Here is a 23,899-nt window from a genome sequence, read left to right on the forward strand (position 1 = left end):
CGTAGGAGATGAAAGATACCAAGGAACGGTGCTGACCGGCTTTAACATGGCAAAGTCCAGGATTTATCTTGGTCCCTTTTTCATCTCAAGTGGACACTGACCTTCCCGTGGTGTCACCTGGGGTAGCTGCCTTTAATACCCGTTACAGGTAGTGAGCTAAAATGTGCCGCGCGTTCACCCATAAGAACGTTAAAAGCTTGGGCTTGGGTGAAGGGTTAGTAACCCTCCCCTAGAAAAAGCAGCCTACTATGAAAAAACAAAAGAAAAACAAAACCCTCAAAAGTTGATCCCCGCAAACGTTTTAAGGACCATGATCTGCGAATCTGCACCTGGAATGTTCGCACTCTTTATAGAGAAGGTGCAGTTTACGCATTGGCAGATGTACTTGAAAAGTACAAGGCCGACATTACTGCCATACAGGAAATACGATGGAACGGGAAAGGCGTAACAACAACACCTAATGGTGACACATTGTATTATAGCTGCCATGGCACAAAGCATGAGTTTGGTTGCGGATTTGTAGTTGGTCGGAGGTATACCCATCTGGTCTTCAGCTTCACCCCAGTGAATGAAAGACTCGCTGCAATTCGATTAAAAGCAAACATTTTCAACATCACCTTTATTTGCGCTCATGCTCCCACTGAAAACAAGGACGAACAGAAAAAATATATATTTTACGAGCGCTTAGGCGAAACTTATGACCGTTGCCCTGCCCATGCCATTAAAATTATACTAGGCGATTTTAATGCCAAAATTGGAAGGAGAACAGTCGGGATATTCAGTCTCCACAGTGAAACATCTGACAATGGTATGAGTCTGATAGACTTTGCAGAGGCAAAAAACATGGTGGTTAGCAGCACCAGATTTCAACATCTCGACATCCATAAGAAAACAAGAAATCAAATTGTTCACGTTGTTATAGATGGAAGACATTCATCGAGCATGTTGGATGTACGATCGTTCCGGGGCGCAAACATTGATTCGGACCACTACCTTGTTGCAGCAAAGGTACGCTCCCGGTTAAACGTACCGATGTCTAACGAAAGTTAGACATCGGTAAGCTGCAATCACAACAAATAGGCACAGCATATTCCACTCAACTGGCCCAATTGCTTAATGAAAGCACTCCTCGTACAGATAACATATCAGGACAATGGCAAAACATTGCCAACTCAATGCAAACAGCAGCAAAATCAGTATTTGGATACCAGAGACCTCCACTAAGGAATCCATGGTATGACCAGGAGTGTCGAGCTGCTACCGAAGAGAAAAATGCGGCATATAGGGCTACTTTACAATCAGTAGCAACGCGTAGCGCACGAGAGAGATATCGGGAGAAAAGGAGAGAGGAGAAACGCTTTTTCTGCAGGAAAAAGAGGCAGATGGAAAAGCGGGAGTGTGAACAAATCGAGATGTACATGAACCAGAATGAAGTCCGAAAATTCTACCAACGAGTGAAACATCAAACTGATGGCTTTGGCACTGGAACATCCTCCTGTAGAGACCAGCAAGATAATCTGGTAACTGATACAGATAGTGTGCTAAGGATATGGAAAGAGAATTTTTCCAAACTGTTGGTATCCAATAGTAGAGAAGTCGACGAAGATACCACAGATCCAATCCTAGAAGATGGTAATGAATGTATACCACCCGGCCAAGATGAGGTAAAGACAGCAATAAACCGGCTGAAGAATAATAAGGCAGCAGTTGCCAATGTCCTCCTAGCCGAACTGTTTAAAACTGGAGGCGACTCATTCGGCTTTGTAACATGGCTCCAACTGACACAAGATCTTCAGTTAAAATAGGAAAAAACTTCTCTGAATAGTTTTGTACCAAAAGAGGTTTCAGGCAAGGAAAAAGCCTTTGTTGTGATCTTTGCAACATCCTGCTTGAAACGGTTATACAAGAGGCAAACGTCAAAAGAAGTGGCACAATCGACACCAATAGCTTATGCTGATGATATAGCCATCATGGGACGATCAGTAAATGAAGTTACCGATACCATTATGAAGGTCGAAGGAGAATCTGCTAAAGTGGGTCTGGCGGTAAACGGTGAAAAGACCAAATTGATGGTGTCGACGCGCAATGCGTCCATTCAGCTCGGACCAACTGTTGAAGTTGGTTCCTATAATTTTGAGGTAGTAAAAAACTTCGTATAGCTTGACAAAGCCGTAAACACAACAAACGGTATGAGTTCTGAAATAAAAAGAAGAATTGTATTGGCCAACAAATGCTACTTTGGCTTAAGTAATCAGTTTAAAAACAAAACCACAACTCGTCAAACAAAAATAACGCTTTACATAACACTGATACTACCAGTGCTGATGCATGGTTCCGAAGCCTGGGTACTTGCGCAAGCAGGTAAGGCAGTGCTTGGCGTGTTTCAGAGAAAAATTCTTCGAAAGATCTACGGACCAATCTGCGCTAACGGTGAATATCGACGTCGTGAACCACGAGCTTTATCAGCTATACAGCGACATCAGTATAGATAACCCGCTAAAAAGGCGAATAAATTCGGGCCGGATGGCGGTGCACGCAGAATTGGCAGGCCAATGAATAGATGGCGCAAACAAGTGGATAAAGAGATGACAAGGCGCGGCATTCCAGAAAGCGAAGCACTAAACAGAGAATGTTGGAGATCTTTTCTAAGTCCGGTCTATGGAACAAATGTTCTGTAATGGGCCAGCTAAGTTAGTAAGTAATATTCTAAAAAAACAAGTAAAAAGTATCAGTCGGCTTTGCCGACAGAGATATACCCTCAGCCTGCGCAAATTGAAACACTTTTTTTCCCAAAAAAGTATGTATTTAGTGGGTTTTCAAAATTATGGGATTAAAGTGCCAAGTGTTGCGAAGAAGGTACTTAAAGAAATGAACCGACATAGGCCATTATGGAAGTGGATCTTATTTTGGTAGTCATATCATTTCGATATATCGCTGTAAACAGGGCCACAACGAACAGCATCGGTATACATTTCAAATGGATCTTCGAGCAGACCCTAAACTGCACTTAGACACAAATGTTGAACTTTTGTGGGGGAAGTACCCTAAGGAGAGGACCGATATGGGCCATTTTAAAAGTTAAACTAAACAACAAACAAAATATTATGAGATCCAAAGTTTGGTCCAAAATGGTTGCCCCGTTCAAGAGATTTCGTGCATACCATTTTAGTGACTTTTTCAAAATATTGGGGGAAGTACCGGAAGTTGGGAACCAGTTTTGCCCATCTTCAAACTGAAACTATGTTTCGACAAAATATGACTAAGGCCGAATTTTGGACCAAATCGGTTGATCAGTTCGAGAGTTTTCGTGCTCTCCAGCCACTACATATGGTGACATTGGGTGTTTCTACACCTTTCGGGCTGTTTTCTCAAGAAGTATGGACTTGTCCCTGAAAAAACTTTTACCGTCGTATTTAAAGCAGCGAATGCAAGTTGCTTCAACCAAATCAAAGTGATCCGAGAGCAGGTCTCAAAGTGAACTTATCCAAAATTTTGTGTGGGAGTTACCGGAAGGAGTGGACATACATATATAGTCCATATTCGAAGTAAAGTATGGACCAAAGCGGTCACTCCCTTCAAGAGTTATCATGCGCACAATTTTTCCGAACAAATTTGAATTTTTGTGTGGCAGGTACGTGAAGGAGTTAACCGATATGGCCCATCTTCGAACTTAAACTAAGCTTGGACAAAATATTACAAAGGCCAAATTTTGGACCAAATCGGTTCATCCGTTCGAGAGTTATCTTGAGCTCCAACAACTACAGACGGTGTCACAGGGTTTTTTGGTACCTTTCAGGCTATTTTCTTAGGAAGTATGGACTTGCCCCTGATGAATCTTATAGCGTCGAATGGGGGGCAGTGAATACAAATTGCTACAACAAAAATAAAAGCGATTCGAGAGCAGGTCCTGAACTGAACTTTTCCGAAATTTTGAACCGATTGAGTCCATATTGGAACCTCATCTAAGGTAGAAATTTCACGATGTGCAATGTATGGACCAAATCGGTTACTTCCTTTAAAAGTTTTTGTGCGGACTAATTTTCCGAACATTTCGAACATTTGTGGGGGAGGTACTGGAAAGAGTGGACCGATATGGCCCATCTTCGAACTTAAACTAAGTTTGGACAAAATATTACGAAAAACAGGCTATTTTCTCAGGAAGTATGGACTTGCCCCTGATGAATCTTATAGCTTCGAATGGAGGGCAGTGAATACAAGTTGCTACAACAAAAATAAAAGCAATTCGAGAGCAGGTCCTAAACTGAAATTTTCCGAAATTTTGAACCGATTGAGTCCATATTGGAACCTCATCTAAGTCAGGTAGAAATTTCACGATGTGTAAAGTATGGACCAAATCGGTTACTTCCTTTAAAAGTTTTTGTGCGGACTAATTTTCCGAACATTTCGAACATTTGTGGGGGAGGTACCGGAAGTAGTGGACCGATATAACCCATCTTCGAACTTAAACTAAATTTGGACAAAATATTACGAAAGCCACATTTTGGACCGAATCGGTTGATCTTTTCGAGAGTTATTGTGCGCTTCAGGCAGCCTGCCAGACAGACAGACGGGCATGGCTAAGCCAACTACAAATTGTCTAAAACACATTTCGTCCAAACATATTTGGGGTCTAAAACCATTATTTCGATGAGGCATAGTTTGCCCGTATGAAAGTGTATATAGCCTCGTTAGCATAAATGCTGAGGGTATAAAAAGTGGGCGCGGTAATATTTTGTTTCCATAAAAACCTAAGTTGGGTTATGACGGCGTTTTATTCACAAAAGATATGGTTTTTTTAAATATGCAAAGGGAAGTACCCGCCCCCTTCGAAATTCAAGGAAATATGCATCCTATTTCCACCGAAGGGCATCCCTGTACATTCACGGAAAATTTCAGGAAAATCGGTGATTGTAACGTATTTTAAAAAGTGGGTGTGGTCAAGTCTTTGGGTCCTAAAAAAAGTAGGTAAGGTCGGAGACACATCCACAATTGTCTCGCAAATTAATTTCCAAACCTATACATTCGTAATTATTTTAAATAAAGCATTTTTAAAGAAATATGGTATAGGGGAAGTACCCCGCCCCCTACGAACTTCAACAAAATTTGTAGCCCATTTTAACCGGGGACCACCCCTGTACATTCCCTATCAATTTCAGAAAAAAATCGTTTCAGTAGTTTCTGAGAAAAGAAAAAAATTGAAAAAAGTGGGCGTGGTCAAATTTTCATTGCATAAAAACCTAAGTCGGGTTATGGCAAAAAGTATTATCCAAATCGGTCTAGCCATTCTCAATTGATGCCATTACCAACGAACGACATTTGATTTTTATTTATAAAGATTTTATTCTCCATACTTTTTCCGATAATGGCCCGGATGTAGGACTGAAGTTTATTAGCTGTCGGTAAAGCTGACTGATTTTTTTACTTGTTTCCTTATAATATTATTGGCATGTTTCTCTAAGACGTTCCCAGTTCAAATTCGTTTGAATTATTTTTTGTTTGATTGAAAACAAAAACTTAAGCAAATATTTTTCATAATAGAGAATTATGGCTGTAGTTCGAACGAATTTGAATTCGAATAGTCTTAGTGAAAAATTCCATATGTGTATTTGGATTATGAGGGATTTTTTTTTGTAATCTCTTGACAAAATTAAGTGAGTGTCAGAATATGATTTTATTATGTAATATTAAGTAATATATTTTATTTATATTTCTAAAAAATATCGTATATAAATTAAAGGTACACTTTGAACTTGTTCTAAAAATTATCAATTAAAATATGACCACTATGTGTAAGTCAAAATTCTCATATTATTGTCTTTGACATTTCATTCCAATGTCACATAGTTGTCTTATTTATTTTTATTTTTGTCATTTGGCCAAAATCTGTTTACAAAGTTTCCTTGGTGGTAACCATAGTTTTCCAAAATTCGCCAAGGAGATTGAAGGGAAATAAACAAAACTAAAGCTTTATTTATGTTGAGTTATTTGGATGGCCTGATTTCAATTTTTATTTCACTACATGTATGTGTGAGTATATAATATAAATATATGTGTAACAAAGTTGATAAAAAGTTATTTAATATATATTGGTACTCTACATTTCAGATAATATTTTGGCCAAATTGTGAATGATGTCGTAACAAAAACTTTGTCATGGTCGCAACTAGTAAGAAGCCTAGAATGTTTTTTTTAAGTTGTTTAAAAGATAATTTCGAATATTATTCTGGCTATCATAAAAAACGTCTAAATCAAGTATGGTCTACACTTTACCGAGAAGAATAGGTTGTCATTCATTTTAACGTATAATAATCAGTAAATTGTTCGTTAATTAATTGTAAACGTTATTGGTTGCAAATGTTTGAATAAACCTAAAATGCCTCTCATCAATATAGTAGTGAATGTCTTTTGATTTCCATGCCACCGACATTTTTCTTTTTGCCCTGAACATGCAATGTGTGCCTCTTTATTTTTGTGTCAGCTTAAAATGTCGATGAATTCGTCTTGTCTATCAAAGACAAAATAAAATGTTGGTTAAATAACACCACAGTGTCATGGAACTCAATTGCAAATGGGTAGGTATCGATCAAACAATTTAAGGCTGGTTGAGTGTGTCGAAGCATTTGTTGCACATATTGAAAGTTTTGTATCTATGGTGGGGGGTGTCATGTTGTTATTTTGAAGTAGGTTGGTGAAATGGTGTTAATGTTCGGAAACAAATTGAGGAAGTACAATTTATGTTAAACAATATTGATAATGAAAATGACAGTGATATGGTTCCAGAGTTGGTGAGTTCTCTGTTCGATGACAATTAGAATATAATAGACTAGCAAATGCCCGCTACTTCGTATGCGGAAAGGGAACAAAATACATTTAAACAACATTTAATACGGGAATGGTGAATACTGGAGATTCTGTTGCACTAAGACCTATTTTTAATACCAACATTCCATTAATTCCAAAAACACATATCTGCCGTATCGCACAGCTACCATATTTTTTATTTCGGATTTCCAAAACTACGACCTCATATCACAGACATACACCAACAGCGACTCATATTGCAAATGTCAGACTTGACTTCTGGTTTTACTCCTTCACTTAAACAGCATTCCCTCCGAATACGAATTTCCAAACACTAAACTTTATCTCACCCCTTCACAACAACAATAACGCACATTCACAATTCAAGGTTCTAGCTTCCGCGGTTTCGCCAAGAACCCGAACAGGTTCGTAAAATTTTCGGAATATATCCCCATATAACGGTACCCCACGACGTAGTGTTTTTTTAATAGAACAAATCTATACTGTCCAATTTTCTTTACATTTGGACCTTGAATACTCAGAGGATATAAAAGCTTAATTTAAAAAAAAATGTCTGCTTCAATCCTCTTTTATTAGAAGATGTATTTTGAAGACTTAGAGTATTTTGAAGATTTTATGCACATTTTCCAACCGAACTCCGAACTTTATCTCAAAGTTCAGAGTGATCTTCATAACAAATATTTTTCCATTTCGTATTTTATGTCCAAATTATATAATCCAAGCTATGTTCCTACACCCAACACCAAATTTAGTACCATTTAGTACTTTTCGTTCACCTATACTCGTAGTAGGTATTTCTCACTTTAACCGTTTACACAATACCAAAATGGTTTTGGTACCAACATGTTACTAAACTTTTCGTACACATAATTAAACGTTTCAAAGCTTACTTCTTTATACTCAACATATATCCCGACCGCAATTCACCTTTCCAGCTTTATATGTTCCGCTGAAAGCAATTATATTACTATTTAGTACTTTTTGTATAAATACATTCTAACAGTAATCTTAATTCCAAGTTTCACGATTCCAGCTCTTTCTTCACCCAAATCCAAATCATACTAAACTCACTACCATTTAGGACTTTTCGACCTTTGGTACACCTTTCTTACTCTTTATCAGTGACCCTTGTTCCAAATTTCAGCACTATTCGTTAATTCAAATCCAAATTGTACTATATTTAGTACTTTTCGTACACTTTTAGTTCGAATTTCCAAAAACCTGTCTTTCTTACTCTTCATTAGTGACCCTTATTCAAAATTCCAAGATTCCTGCTCTATCCGTTCACCCAAATCCAAACTGTACTAAATTCAGTACCATTTAGTACTTTTCGTATGCTTATAGTTCGAATTTCCAAAAACCTTTCTTTGTTACTCTCCATCAGTGACCCCTCATTCCAAATTTCAGGATTCCAGCTCTATCCGTTCACCCGAATCCAAAGTGTACTAAATTTAGTACCATTTAGTACTTTTGTTAATCTCCATCAGTGATCCCTCATTTCAAATTTCAGGATTCCAGCTCAATCCGTTCACCCAAATCCAAATTGTAATAAATTTAGTACTTTTCGTGCACTTACAGTTCGAATTTCCAAAAACTTTTCTTTGTAACTCTCCACCAGTGACCCTCATTCCAAATTTCAGGATTCCAGCTCTATCCGTTCACCCGAATCCAAATTGTACTAAATTTAGTACCATTTAGTACTTTTGTTAATCTCCATCAGTGACCCCTCATTCAAAATTTCAGGACTCCAGCTCTATCCGTTCACCCGAATCCAAAGTGTACTAAATTTAGTACCATTTAGTACTTTTGTTAATCTCCATCAGTGATCCCTCATTTCAAATTTCAGAATTCCAGCTCAATCGGTTCACCCAAATCCAAATTGTAATAAATTTAGTACTTTTCGTGCACTTACAGTTCGAATTTCCAAAAACTTTTCTTTGTTACTCTCCACCAGTGACCCTCATTCCAAATTTCAAGATTCCAGCTCTATCCGTTCACCCGAATCCAAATTGTACTAAATTTAGTACCATTTAGTACTTTTGTTAATCTCCATCAATGACCCCTCATTCCAAATTTCAGGATTCCAGCTCAATCCGTTCACCCAAATCCAAATTGTACTAAATTTAGTACCATTTAGTACTTTTCGTACACTAATAGGTTGACTTTCCAAAAACCTTTCATTGTTACTTTTCATCAGTGACCTTCATTCCAAATTTCAGTATTCCAGCTCTATCCGTTCACCCAAATCTAAATTGTACTAAATTTAGTACTTTTCGTGCACTTACAGTTCGAATTTCCAAAATTTTTTCTTTGTTACTCTCCACCAGTGACCCTCATTCCAAATTTTAGGATTCCAGCTCAATCCGTTCACCCAAATCTAAAGTGTACTAATTTTAGTACCATTTAGTACTTTTCGTACACTAATAGGTCGACTTTCCAAACACCTTTCATTGTTACTTTTCATCAGTGAACTTCATTCCAAATTTCAGTATTCCAGCTCTATCCGTTCACCCAAATCCAAATTGTACTAAATTTAGTATCATTTCGTACTTTTCGTACCCTTATATTTCGAATTTCCAAAAACCTTTCATCGTTATTCTTCATCAGCAACTCTCATTTCAAATTTCAGGATTCCACCTCTATCCATTCACCCAAATCCAAATTGTACTAAATTTAGTACTTTTCGTGCACAAACAGTTCGAATTTGCAAAAACTTTTCTTTGTTACTCTCCACCAGTGACCCTCATTCCAAATTTCAGGATTCCAGCTCTATCCGTTCACCCAAATCCAAATTGTACTAAATTTAGTACCATTTAGTACTTTTCGTACCCTTATATTTCGAATTTCCAAAAACCTTTCATCGTTATTCTTCATCAGCAACTCTCATTTCAAATTTCCGGATTCCATCTCTATCCGTTTACCGAAATCCAAATTGTACTAAATTTAGTACCATTAGTACTTTTCGTACACTAATAGGTCGACTTTCCAAACACCTTTCATTGTTACATTTCATCAGTGAACTTCATTCCAAATTTCAGTATTCCAGCTCTATCCGTTCACCCAAATCCAAATTGTACTAAATTTAGTACCATTTAGTACTTTTCGTAGCCTTATATTTCGAATTTCCAAAAACCTTTCATCGTTATTCTTCATCAGCAACTCTCATTTCAAATTTCAGGATTCCATCTCTATCCGTTTACCGAAATCCAAATTGTACTAAATTTAGTACCATTAGTACTTTTCGTACCCTTATAGTTCGAATTTCCAAAAACCTTTCATCATTATTCTTCATCAGCGACTCTCATTCCAAATTTTAGGATTCCAGCTCAATCCGTTCACCCAAATCTAAAGTGTACTAATTTTAGTACCATTTAGTACTTTTCGTACACTAATAGGTCGACTTTCCAAACACCTTTCATTGTTACATTTCATCAGTGAACTTCATTCCAAATTTCAGTATTCCAGCTCTATCCGTTCACCCGAATCCAAATTGTACTAAATTTAGTACCATTTAGTACTTTTCGTACCCTTATATTTCGAATTTCCAAAAACCTTTCATCGTTATTCTTCATCAGCAACTCTCATTTCAAATTTTAGGATTCCATCTCTATCCGTTTACCGAAATCCAAATTGTACTAAATTTAGTACCATTAGTACTTTTCGTACCCTTATAGTTCGAATTTCCAAAAACCTTTCATCATTATTCTTCATCAGCGACTCTCATTTCAAATTTCAGGATTCCACCTCTATCCATTCACCCAAATCCAAATTGTACTAAATTTAGTACCATTTAGTACTTTCGTACCCTTATATTTCGAATTTCCAAAAACCTTTCATTGTTACTTTTCATCAGTGAACTTCATTCCAAATTTCAGTATTCCAGCTCTATCCGTTCACCCAAATCCAAATTGTACTAAATTTAGTACCATTTAGTACTTTTCGTACCCTTATAGTTCGAATTTCCAAAAGACCGTTCATCATTATTCTTCATCAGCGACTCTCATTTCAAATTTCAGGATTCCACCTCTATCCATTCACCCAAATCCAAATTGTACTAAATTTAGTACTTTTCGTGCACAAACAGTTCGAATTTCCAAAAACTTTTCTTTGTTAATCTCCATCAGTGGCCCTCATTCAAAATTTCAGGATTCCAGCTCAATCCGTTCACCGAAATCCAAATTGTACTAAATTTAGTACCATTTAGTACTTTTCGTACCCTTATAGATCGAATTTCCAAAAACCTTTCATCGCTTCTCTTCATCAGTGACCCTCATTCCAAATTTCAAGATTCCAGCTCTATCCGTTCACCTAAAGCCAAATAGTACTAAATTGAGTACCATTTAGTACTTTTCGTACACTAATAGGTAGAATTTCCAAAAACCTTTCTTTGTTACTCTCCATTAGTAACTCCCATTTCAAATTTCAGGATTCCAGCTCTATCCGTTCACCCAAATCCAAATTGTACTAAATTTAGTACCATTTAGTACTTTTCGTACCCTTATAGTTCGAATTTCCATAAACCTTCCATCGTTACTCTTCATCGGTGACCATCATTCCAAATTTCAGGATTCCTGCTCTATCTGTACACCCAAATCTCAATTGTACTAAATTTAGTACCCTTTTGTACTTTTCGTACACTTATAGTTCGAATTTCCAAAAACCCTTTGGTACATTTTTCTAGCTCTCCATCAGTTACCCTCATTCCAAATTTCAGAATTCTCGCTCTTACCGTTTGCCTAATACAAAGGGTACCATATTTAGTACCTTTTAGTACTTTTCGTACACTTCTAGGTCGAATTTCCAAAAACCCAGCCTTATCTCACCCCTACACACCAATAGCAACCTACACCCAAAATTTCAACTTTCTAGCTTCAGCGGTTTCGTCTGGGTGCTGATGAATCAGTCAGTCAGTCAGTCAGTCAGTCACTCACCTCACTACTCTTTTATATATATAGATTAACAACAGAACTTTTAGTCAAAGAAATTTATTCTTTTAGTTTTAAAAATTATTTACAACTCAGAATTATTTAAATAACCCTAACTGTTGCTGTGAGTGGCCTAGTGTATAGTGTGTTTGGCTACAAATCAGAAGTTTGTGTGTTCAAAACCAGTAGAGAGCAAAGTAAAAGAAAACAAGTAAAAAAGTATCAGTCGGCTTTGCCGACAGATATATACCCTCAGCCAGTGCAAATTGAAACACTTTTTTCACAAAAAACTTATGTATTTAGGAGGTTTCAAAATTTTGGTCGTATGAACCGACAAAAATGTTGATTAGGATTAAAGTTCAAAAATTTTGCGGAAAAGGTACCGAATGGACCGACATAGACCATGGGGGTGCCACAGGGGGTTTTTACACCCTTCAGGCTGTTGTCTCACGAAGTATGGACTTGCCCCTGAAACAACTAATCGTAATTGAGGCAGCGAATGTAAGTTGCTTCAACAAAGTGATTCAATAGCAGGTCTTAAAGTGAACTTATCCACAATTTTGTGTGGGAGGTACGGGATGGAGTGGACAAATATAGTCCATATTCGAACCTGATCTATATCTGGTAGATATTATGAGAATGTGTAAAGTATGGACCAAATCGGTCACTCCCATCAAGAGTTATAGTGTGCACAATTTTTCCGAATATTTTTGAACTTTTGTGGGGTAGGTACCTGAAGGAGTGGACCGATATGGCTTATCTACGAACTTAAACTAAAATTGGAAACAGTATTACGAAGGCCAAATTTTGGCCGTAATCGGCATATCCGTTCGAGAATTATCTTGCGCTTCCACCCATAAACATGGTGTCATAGGGTTTGTTTTTCAACTTTCAGGCTATTTTTTCAGGAAGTATGGACTTGCCCCTGAGGAAACTTGTACCTTCGTATAGGGGGCAGTGAATACAAGATGTTACAACAAAAACCAAGGCGATTCGAGAGCAGGTCCTAAACTGAACTTTTCCTAAATTTTGTGTGGGAGGTCCTCGAGGGAGTTTACCGATTGAGTCCATATTGGAACCTCATCTAAGTCTGGTAGAAATTTCATAATGTGCAAAGTATGGACCAAATCGGTTACTCCCTTCAAGAGTTATCGTACGCACAAATTTCCCGAACATTTTCGAACTTTTGTGGGGGAGGTACCGGAAGGAGTGGACCGATATAATCCATCTTTGAACTTGAACTAAGTTTGGACAAAATATTACGAAAGCCAAATTTTGGACCGAATCGGCAGATCCGTTCGAGAGTTATCTTGCGCTCCAACCACTGCACACGGTGTCATAGGGGTTTGTGTAACTTTCAGGCTATTTTCTCAGGAAGTATGGACTTGCCCCTAATGAAACTTACATCGTCGTATAGAGGACAGAGAATACAACTTGCGTAAACAAAAATCAAAGCGATTCGAGACCAGGTCCTAAACTGAACTTTTCCAAAATTTTGTGTGGGAGGTACCCGAAGGAGTGGACCGATTGAGTCCATATTGGAACCTTATCTAAGTTTGGTAGAAATTACACGATGTGCAAAGTATGGACCAAATCGGTTATTCCCTACAAGAGTTATCGTGCGCACAAGTTTTGCGACAATTTGTGAACATTTGTGGTTGAGGTACCTGAATGAGTGGACCTATATGGCCCATCTTCGAACTTAAATCGAATCTGGACAAAATATTTCGATACCCAACATTTGAACCGAATCGATTGGTCCGTTCGAGAGTTATCGTGCGCACCAGCCAGACAGACAGACAGACAGACGGACGGACATTGCTACATCTACTCAAAATTGTCTGAAACGGATATCGTACAAACATACTTGGGGTCTAAAACCATTATTTCGATGAGGCACATTTTTGGTCGTATCAAAGTGTAAATACCCTCTTTAGCCTAAAGGCTGAGGGTATAAAGAAAAACTAGAAAAATGTTGACTTTTGAATTTGGGTATAAATTCACCTCAATTGTTCTAAAAACAGAACGTATGTTTTCTAGCTTTTTCGACTGTCGGTATGTGGTGAAATATGTACTGAAGAAGTACTTCCTTCCTATGAAATCCCCATGTAAAAACAATGACTTTTACGGTCAATTTGTAAGTAGTTACTACTGCCAAGAATAAAGTCATTATTTGGTAATGACTTTTTTTGCTGGGAATAAACATGTTGCAAGGAACCAAGAAGTTTCAATTATATTTTTAAATCAATAATTTTGAACTTGTGCAGTCGATATTCGATCTGTCCATAGATAAAGGTCTCTATCCACACAGACTGAGGGCACATCTCTGTGGGCAAAGAATTGTACTTTTTTATCATTCACAAGTGGTCGGTGGTTTGCAGAGTCCTTGTTGATTAATTTTCTTATTATTAGCGAATAATTATGTGGGTATGGAATTGCAATTTTTGAAGTAATAAATAAAATTGTAGAAATATTTTAATTCTAGTTCCAATAGGTTACAAGAAGGACAGAAAAGTGTTTAATGCCATCGAGTCCAAAAACTTTTATTCGTACAATTAAGAAATTAATAACAGCCGGAACAAAAATCATTGAGTTTCTTCGACTTATAGTATTTTGTCAGGATTTTCGGCGCTAAATGGGTTAAAAAGGAACCTTGAGAAGGTCTTTCATAGAAAGACGACCTTCAAAGAACCTTCTCCTATCTACAGAAGACCTTCTACATGCAGAACATTTTTGAAAATCTTCTATACACAAAATACTTCTAAGTGTAGAAGACATAAGCTTCGTTCCCGTAATTATTAATGGTAAAAGTTGCAAAAGAGCAAACTGCCTAAAATTACACACACACCTTTTTCAAGAAGTACGGGAAAGGAAATATAATAGAAACTTCAAATAAACTGAAACAAATATCAAACTCGCCAAGTCAGCCAATCGGTAACCGGCAAACATATTGCAACTTTTTGCTCGCCCAAATTTGTCGTGTAAAAAGTTTCTGTGAAAAGGCATTCTTTCGAACGTATATTCGAAAAGCCTTTTTATAGGCAACGGAAGTTATTGACGTCTTCTAGAGACAGAAAGAAGATCAATAGTCGGTAAACCTTTTAATGATCTTCTAGAACAGAATAGGTTTTATAGACCTTATATGAAAAAAAAAAACATTCTAAAGGCAGAGGATGCCACCACAGTTTACAATGGATGATGTTGCCAATGCCATCAGGAACGCTAAATCATCCAAAGCGTTGGGCCCTGATAGAATCTCCATGGTAATGCTGAAGCAGTTGGATGAGCCGGGAGTGGAGTATCTCGCTATAGTTCTCAACTTGTCACTAGCCACCCTCATTGTTCCCGAAGTCTGGATGGGAAGGGTGGTCCCACTGCCAGCAAAAGTGGATCGTACAGGCCGATTTCGCTTTTGTCGTCCGTAGCAAAGACCCTTGAGGCCTTAGTCCCCCCCAGTATCAGAAATAGCTATCAAATTGCCGATCATCAGCATGGATTCCGTAAGCAGCACAGCACGACAACTGCGCTGCACGCCATTACCACACATATTTGTCAAGGACTCAACCAGAGACGGCCGTGCGATAGAACAGTGATGGTGGCGCTTGACTTATCAAAAGCCTTTGATACAGTCAGGCACTGCACGCTGTTTGAGGACATTGAGCAGACAACCCTCCGGCCAAGCTTGAAACGTTGGATAGTCAATTATATGTGTGGACGACAGTCGTACGTGGAATTCAGGAACAAGAAGTCCAAACTCCGTAGAGTGAAACAGGGAATTCCCCAAGGTGGGGTGATATCTCCGGAACTGTTTAACCTCTACCTCTCCTGTATTCCGCCCCCTCCAGACGGCATCGAGATCGTAACGTATGCGGCTGATTACACGATCCTGGCGTCAGGTACCTTTCCTGATGACATCTGTGAGAGACTGAACACTTACATATTTAACCGATCTTACAACCTTTTTCCACTCGAGGAATATGCAGATTTCCACCTCAAAATCTAAGGCCATCCTGTTCTCCACATGGGCAGCGCAGTTTGGAAGAGAATTGATGTCGTGGTCGACGGTAGCAGAATTCCGACCACAAACTGTCCCAAAATTTTAGGGGTCACATTTGACACTACATTCAAGTCATACACACACGCCACAGCTATCTGCGACAAACTGAAAAGCAGGAACAGATCCTCAAGTCCCTAGCCGGTAGCACTTGGGGTGCAGATAAAGAAACCTTGTTGACTACGTATAAAGCGATAGGTTGGTCTGTGGTAAGCTATGCGGCGTCAGTTTGGTCCCCGAGATTATGGGATATGAATTGGAAAAAGATTCAAACCTGTCAGAATGCCGATCTAAGAACAGCAACAGGGTGCCTCCTCAAGTCCTCAGTGGACCATCTACATGAGGAGGCAAAGATTCTTCCAGTAAAGCAACACAATGAGATACTTTCGTTGCAGTACTTGCTTGGGTGTTACCGTGAGATCCATCCCAATCACCATCTGCTGGCTAGGCCGACACATACAGGCATATCAGGAAGGATATTCATGCTCTAGAGAGGGAGGTCCAACAATATAGGAGAGAACCCCTAGATCAACAGGCATATCAAGCAGGTTTAAATAGTATTCACACGGATGCAGTTGCTAAGGCCATAAGGAAATATAGTGAAATACATCCCCCATCTATCGCAGTTGAGGAGCGTCAGCTGCCACGACAAACTAGAGTAGTTTTGGCTCAACTACGCTCAGGATATTGCAGTCGCCTAAATTTTTATTGGGCGGAAATCGATCGCGTCGTGCAAAACATCTGCCCAGTATGCGGCATGGGCCCGCACAACATACAACATTTTTTCAACTGCCCTAGCAAACCTACTCATCTAACTCCAGAGGATCTGTGGCTACATCCCATCGAAGCAGCCATTTTCCTGGAAGTGGAGATAGACCCAGAGCCAGATTGAACAGAAGAACGAACATACAAACATAATAATAAACACTGTTACAACAACAACATTTTAAGGGGTCACCTCTACTTGTCACTTTCAAAAAATCGGAAAAAATATTATTGGCTTATTTTGAAGTACTGGTAGTTTAGAAAATTTCAACACGATCGGAGTAAAATTGTGTGAGATATGGGCATTGGAAGGAAACGCGTGTTTCTCGAAATGGCATTTTTGAAGTCGGTGCCAACGATACCTCGAAAACGAATCGACCGATCTTCATATAGTTTGGTGAGCTTATTATATACATAAAAAGCATGTCTCTAAGCGAGACAGATTTTTTTTTTAATTTTTTTGCCCGAATTTTGGACAAAAATCTGTCAATTTTGTCCTTAAAATTAGAATTAGATTTTGCCTTTGACAGCTCACAATTTTTTTAAATCGGTTTTTTGTTTGTTTGTTTCGCTTAAAGACAAGATTATTAGGTTCTTAAATCGCCCACAAAAATATGCGAAGATCGGCCTATCCGTTTTCGAGCTATCGTTGGCACCGCAAAACGCTTTTATAAAAAGCGGGGAAGCCATTTCCCACAAGACTAAGCAATGTTTTTCAACAACAAAAATTCCAGAAGTAGTTCAAGATGTGCTCTTCGAGGTACAAAAAATATCTACGTAAAAACATTGGTAGTTTCTTTGAAAAAAAAAAAATCATGAAAAATGGGGATTTTTGGCCTGCTCACCAAACTAGGGGTAACCCCTTAAAGACCTTCTGTGGATAAAAGACCTTCGAAAAGCGGTTTTGGGGAAAACCTTTCTGTAGACAAAAGATGTTCTAAAGGTATTGTATAGACAAAAGACCTTCTGAAGCTCTTCTACAAAAAGTATATTTTTAATGTTTTAAATATACAGAAGATCGTTAAAAGGTTTTCTATAAGCATAAGATATTCTCAAGGACCTCCATAGACTTAGAAAAACTTCTAAAAGTCTGCCATTGACAATAGTCCTGCTTAAGGTCCTTTATGTACAGACGAGCTCATAAAGGTCAACTGGAGACAGTCGACCTTCAACATACATTATTGATGTCATCAACAGGCAGAACGGCATCTTGAGGTCCTTCTACAGACCAAAGACCTTCTATAAGCAGAAGGCCTTCTAAAGTTCTTCTATATTCGAAAAACTTTCTAAAGGTCTTCTGTAGAATAAAGCCTTTTTATAGACAGAAGGCTTTCTGTAGGTCATCTTTAGACAAAAACTCTTCTTTAGGTCGTCTATAGACAGAGATCTTCTAAGGGTCTTCTATCAACGTTCCATAAACAGAAGACCTTCTATGGTTTTATATAGACAACTTTTCAAGTTCCTCTATATTCTGAATACTTTCTAAGGGTCGTCTGTGGAATAAAGTCGTTTTATAGACAGAAGGCCTTCGATAGGTCATTAAAAGTGAACAAATCGACTTTTTGCCTAAAAACCTGTTCAAATTACCTATAGTGCAATAATGGTAAGAACATATGTACATATTGTAGTAAATGCTACAACAACCACAACAACTGCACACAGAATGCACGATAACTCTTGAACGGATCAGCCGATTTGGTCCAAACTTTGCACATCCATATGTTTCTTCCAAATATAGGTCAGACTCGAATAGGTACTAAGGAAAGGAGTGGCTGATATTTTGCATGAGGAAGTCAATACTTCATGCGATAACGACCACGAAATGTTCCAATATTTAGGGCCACGCCTTCGTACACCTCTCACTCTAAAGTTGTTAGAAGCCTTTGGATTGGATGGATAATTTTATGATTGTGAAGTATTTCCGAACTGGAGTTGTGCTAGAGTGGAACGTGTTTGCCAAGGAAGTCTCAGTTCCCGAAATTGAAGGAGCATATCGGCTTATGACCTTATTGCATTTGTAGCATTTATATAATTTCCCTAAGAAATGAAAACCAAGCGGTAGCAGTATAATTAAGAATGGAACGGCATATGTTTATATGTCGCTAAGATTTTTATACCCTCAGCATTTATGCTAACGACGGTATATACACTTTCAGACGGGCAAAATGTGCCTCATCGAAATAATGGTTTTAGTATGTTTGGACGAAATCCGTTTCAGACAATTTGAAGTCGATTTAGCAATGTCCGTCCGTCTGTCTGTCTGGCTGGTTTGTGCGTACGATAACTCTCGAACGAAGCAACCGATCGGATGCAAAATTTAGCATTCGTAATATTTTGTCCAAAGTTAGTTTAAGTTCGAAGATGGACCATATCGGTCCACTCCTTCGGGTACCTCGGGAGCCCCAAAAGTTCAAAAATGTTCGGAAAAATTGTTCGCGCGATAACTCTTGGAGGGAGTGACCGATTTGGTCCATAATTTACACATCTAAATACATCTACCAGATATAGATCAGGTTCGAATGTGAACTTTATTTGTCAACTCCTTAGGGTACCTATCCCACAAAATTTCTGATAAGTTCACTTTAAGACCTACTTCCGAATCACTTTGATTCGCTGCCTCAATTACGATGGTAAAAATTTTTTTAGGGTCAAGTCCATACTTCTTGAGAAAACAAAACCCTATGCCAGCATATGTAGTGGCTGGAGAGCACGATTTGATCCAAAATTTGGCCTTAGTCATATTTTGTCCAAACTTTAGTGTCAGTTCAGTTCGAAGATGGGCATTACCGGCTTCCGGTACTTCCCTCAATATTTAAAAAATGTCACTTAAATGGTATGCACTATGTCTCTTGAAAGGTTCAACCAATTTGGTCCAAACTTTGGATCTCCTAACATTTTGTCCAAATTTATTTAAACTTCTAAAATGGCCCATTTCGGTACTCTCCTTAAGGATACCCACCCCCCCCACAAAAGTTCAACAAAGCCATGCTTCCTGGCATTCTGGTTCAAAAGTTAAACGATGATTAGTGGACGCAATATATAACGAAATGATATGACTCCCAAAATAAGATCCACTTCGATAATGGCTATGTCGGTCCATTCCTTTAAGTACCTCCTCCGCAACACTTTTCAACTTTAATCGTAATCCACATTTTTGTCGGCAAGTTCAAATGTCCAAAAAGGGTTTCAATTGATATGAGCTGAGGGTATATCTCTGTCGGCAAAGCCGACTGATACTTTTTACTTGTTTTCCTTATCTTTGCCCTAGAATCTTTAAAGACCTTGTTCCTACCTTTCACTTTCTGGTAAAGTGGCGTGTGAGGAAAAACACGGAGGAGATTATGCCAAGTATTTTCGGATTATTTTCTATGCTGTTATTTTCTATACGTCTGTATTCGAAAAATATGTCAAGTTCTGGGTTGACTTTTCTCGACACTGTGGACTTTGTAGGTGATTACAAGAGATTGCACTGCCGAAATAAATGTGTGTCGGTGGGGGAATAGTTAGATATTTTACGTCGCATATATATACACCTGAGGAAATGATGGTACAACACGACACCACTGGACCGTTTGGTTGAGGACTGCTGAGCTTCGCTAGATACCTGTTGAACAAAATGCGGCACTCACATTTTTAACTTGCGAAAATTGAATTGTTGATCTCTGAATTCGACGAAAGCTTGACGACCGGCAAGGTAATTGGCAAGCCAACGAGGGACATCATTTGGAAAATTAGAATCCATGATATCGGAAATCAATATGGATTAATTGCCGTATTGAAAGTTTTGGACAGATTTAAGGCTGCCACTATTGTCCTTTCGAGTGGTCGACGCTGATTGAGGCAATTCACAATCTGGACAGTGATTTCCTACAAAGCCGTCTTAGCCCCTACACCATGTTCATGGATGGGAAGGCGAAAATGTTCTTTCAGGGAAGGATCTACAGGGATTTCAATGCCTTTGCTATAGTTGAAAGGAGGACATTCGGGACTTCTCACTAGTTGTGAGGAGTTTTAAGGCATTGGAGGGTGTTATCCAATTGCGGTTCAATATAGCCGAGGTTTGAACCCGGCGAGTCCGTGGGAATTGAAAGCAATCAATAACCTTTGATACCGACAAGTATGTAACGAGGAGGAACTCCCGATGACATTCTAATATATACACATACGCAATCGGGTGATTTCTCCCTTCTTCCATGAGGCATCATGAAAATATCGGCGACTACCTCGGACACTGACAAAAATTCGAAATGAAATACCTTCCTTCCAGTTTTCCCCAACGTCATTAATTTTGTTTATGGGCACCAATGATTTGGGACCATCTTAATAATTCGTTATATAATTGTTTGTATAGCTGAAACTTTTTGTATAGACCATCCCCCATTTAATGCTACTTTTACCTACGCTTCTGTCTACATATAAAGCATTTTTCCATTGTCATTTCATCGGTAATGGGTGGAAAAATTATGTTACGGAATGTTCGATTTTTATTGTCTGATTCTTTATTTTGCATTTCCGCACATCACAACATGGCACCAAAGACATTAACATGAAGGAACATCCCCACCCTGAGCCCCACCATTTAATAAAGAGCCATGTTAAAGGGAAAATACCAAAAGACCAGATATCAACAAACAAACCCATGTTGTTGAGGTGAATGCGAACCCTAAACGCACACCTTGTTGTTGTCACAATTCGAAGCCGCACTACTATAACAACAGCGGATAGGTAACGCTTGGAAAAACAAACAACTAAATCCAAATAAGTCTATAAAAGACCTGACGTCAGACTGACAACATTTTAGTTGTAACGGGAAATCGTAGGATTGAGTTGAAGAAATTTTGAATTGGCCAGACAGCAGCAAACGGGAAGGAATAGAAAAACGGGACGGTTTTCCCAAGAAGAAAAAAGAAACGAACCAACAAAGTGTTGAAAGGCTTTCATAAAGAAAAACAATTATGTTGCATTAATAAAAAAGAAAAAAAAGACAGCAAAAAATGAGGAAAGCGAACTAATGAAAATCAAATAAAACTTAACAACTTTCAAAAGAAGCAGAAAAAACAATGTTTAACTAACATAAATTGCTTTGTTATAACAACAACCACGGCGGCAACAACAACAAAGTGCAACTAACATAATCTAACCTAAAAACATTGTTTTGAAAAAGAACCTCCTCTAAAAACAAAGAAAAACAGAGGCAATCATAACCCCACAGTACAAGGATAAACTCTTCATTCGAACGGAAGGAAGTGTTAAAAGTTAAAAAGGCGTTTCCTGTTCAAAGTTATTTCCTGCGGTGCATTAAAAAATCACTGAATCCTTTACGTCTTTGAGTTTTTCCGCACACACATACTCACACACAACCACAATTTGCGGTTCCATTAAAACGCAAAGTTGTTTCCTCATACCCGCAAATAACTAAGAACTTTTCCTAACTCCCTCCTGCTCGCTCCTATTGACACATTTCGCGTGTCGTTGTGTGTCGGTTTTGGCAAAAATGAAATCGGAACCTTTGTCTTCGAACACGTTAAGTCAATTGTATACACCGCGTCATTCCTCGAAGAACGTTCAACGCGACTTGAACCTAACAACGGATTTGTCGAACACCACGAATTTCGATTTGTGGCAACAACGTCAATCGTCGGTTAATCGTCGACGCCGTGATTCTTTGGCTTTGTCGGATAAAGAAAGTGTTTGCAGTCTCAGTACCACACGTTCGAAAAAATTTAAAACAAGGCAAGAATCCTAAAAAGGATATTCAAAATAAATAAATAAAAATAATAATAATGAAAAATTTAGAAAATTTCAGAAAATATTAAAAATGTTTAAAAAAAAAAAAAAAAAAAAAAAATTACATAACATTTTTTTGGTGTTACATAACATTTTGTGGTGAATAGAATTTAAATACAAATTATTTGAAATAATCCCTCATGATAATAAAAAATTAAAGAAGCTCCAATTTATGAAAATTTCATTCACATTCATAAAATCTCTGAAAAGTTAAGAAACAATCTTTTTGGATGACAAAAAATATAACGGAAGAAGGTCCACATAATTCAAAAAATATACATAGACTAGGAAATATAACCAAAGTTATATAACACTGTGATAAAACTTACAGAAAAATAAAGTTTTCACCTATCTGATTTTATATCAAATGAATTAAGGCGAACTGAACCAAAATAATTAATATTTAATTTTATATTTGACTACTGTCAATATCTACTTGACTCTGATTGAATGCTTTGCTGGTATTCTTGATCAGCATTTTACATGTCGTTAATACGCCAAATATAAGCAGAGGTATTTGTCATTAAAAAAGAAAACTTCAAAATAGCTTAGCGCCTTTTGCAATAACTCTGATATTTTACCATAAATGCCACATTTTGTATTAATTTAAAGCTCAGATTGTTTAGTTTCATTATCAAGCTCTCTACTTGGAATATGTCCAACAGAAGCAGACATATCTGACATGGAAATAAAATTCCATAAATTGGAAATTGGGATATCACAGCTTCTTTTTCAACTTCATAAGCATTTCACCAATTCTGGTAACGCAATTGGGAACATTTTAAAGCTCAGAATGTCTTCATCCAACGCATCCAACCAAACCTGAGATACTCGTCAGTACAATTCAAATAAGAAATTGGGAAATTGGGATTTGCGCCGACCTATTTTACATCGTAATAAAGGTTATATTTTCCTTATCCATTGACGGGCTTTCCTTTTGGAATACGACTACTAAAAGCGGAGATATTCGTATAAGAATAAATTTTTGAATTTTTGTCCACATAAGTTTTTCTTCCATTCCGACTCTTGAATATTATCCGACCATCACCAAACTCAATATGCTTCTTCCTCTCTGGAAGACCAATTAACCACCAAAATTTCGTGACGATCCTATCAAAATTGCGACCTTTAGCGTAATTAAAAAAAAAAAAACAAGAAAAAAGTATCAATCGGCCTTGCCAACAGAGATATACCCTCAGCCTGTGTATATTGCAACAATTTTTTCCCAAAAAACATATGTATTTAGGGGTTTTTAAAAATTTTGGGCATTTGAGCCTACAAAAATGTTCATTAGGATTAGAGATCAAAAGTTTTGTGGAGGAAATACTAAAAGGAATGGAGGTACATTGACCATTATGGAAGTGGATCTCCAGCCACTACATATGGTGCCATAGGGGGTTTTTACACCCTTCGGGATGTTTGCTTAAGAAGTATGAACTTGCCCCTGAAAAAACGTTTACCATCGTAATTGAGGCAGCGAATGTAAGTTGCTTCAACAAAAATCAAAGTGATTCGATAGCAGGTCTTAAAGTGAACTTATCGGAAA

The 23,899-nt window shown here is 37.9% G+C and overlaps 1 protein-coding gene across 9 annotated transcripts in view; it reads left to right on the forward strand.

The window, feature by feature from the left end:
• The first annotated feature begins 21,360 nt into the window (after window positions 1-21,360).
• The window catches only part of LOC141398393 (uncharacterized), a 38,725-nt gene continuing 36,186 nt past the window's right edge, over window positions 21,361-23,899 (forward strand). For all 9 annotated transcript variants that reach the window (XR_012411636.1, XR_012411635.1, XR_012411633.1 and 6 more), the window contains exon 1: window positions 21,361-22,299. Coding sequence is in view for 3 of the 9 variants with exons in the window: in XM_073975682.1 (XP_073831783.1) it covers window positions 22,061-22,299 (239 nt within the window). In the remaining 6 variants the exon portion in view is untranslated. The remainder of the gene's footprint in view (window positions 22,300-23,899) is intronic.

This window comes from Musca autumnalis, unplaced genomic scaffold (assembly GCF_047663935.1).
Source record: "Musca autumnalis isolate F117 unplaced genomic scaffold, ASM4766393v1 scaffold_1, whole genome shotgun sequence".
Lineage (NCBI taxonomy): Eukaryota > Metazoa > Arthropoda > Insecta > Diptera > Muscidae > Musca > Musca autumnalis.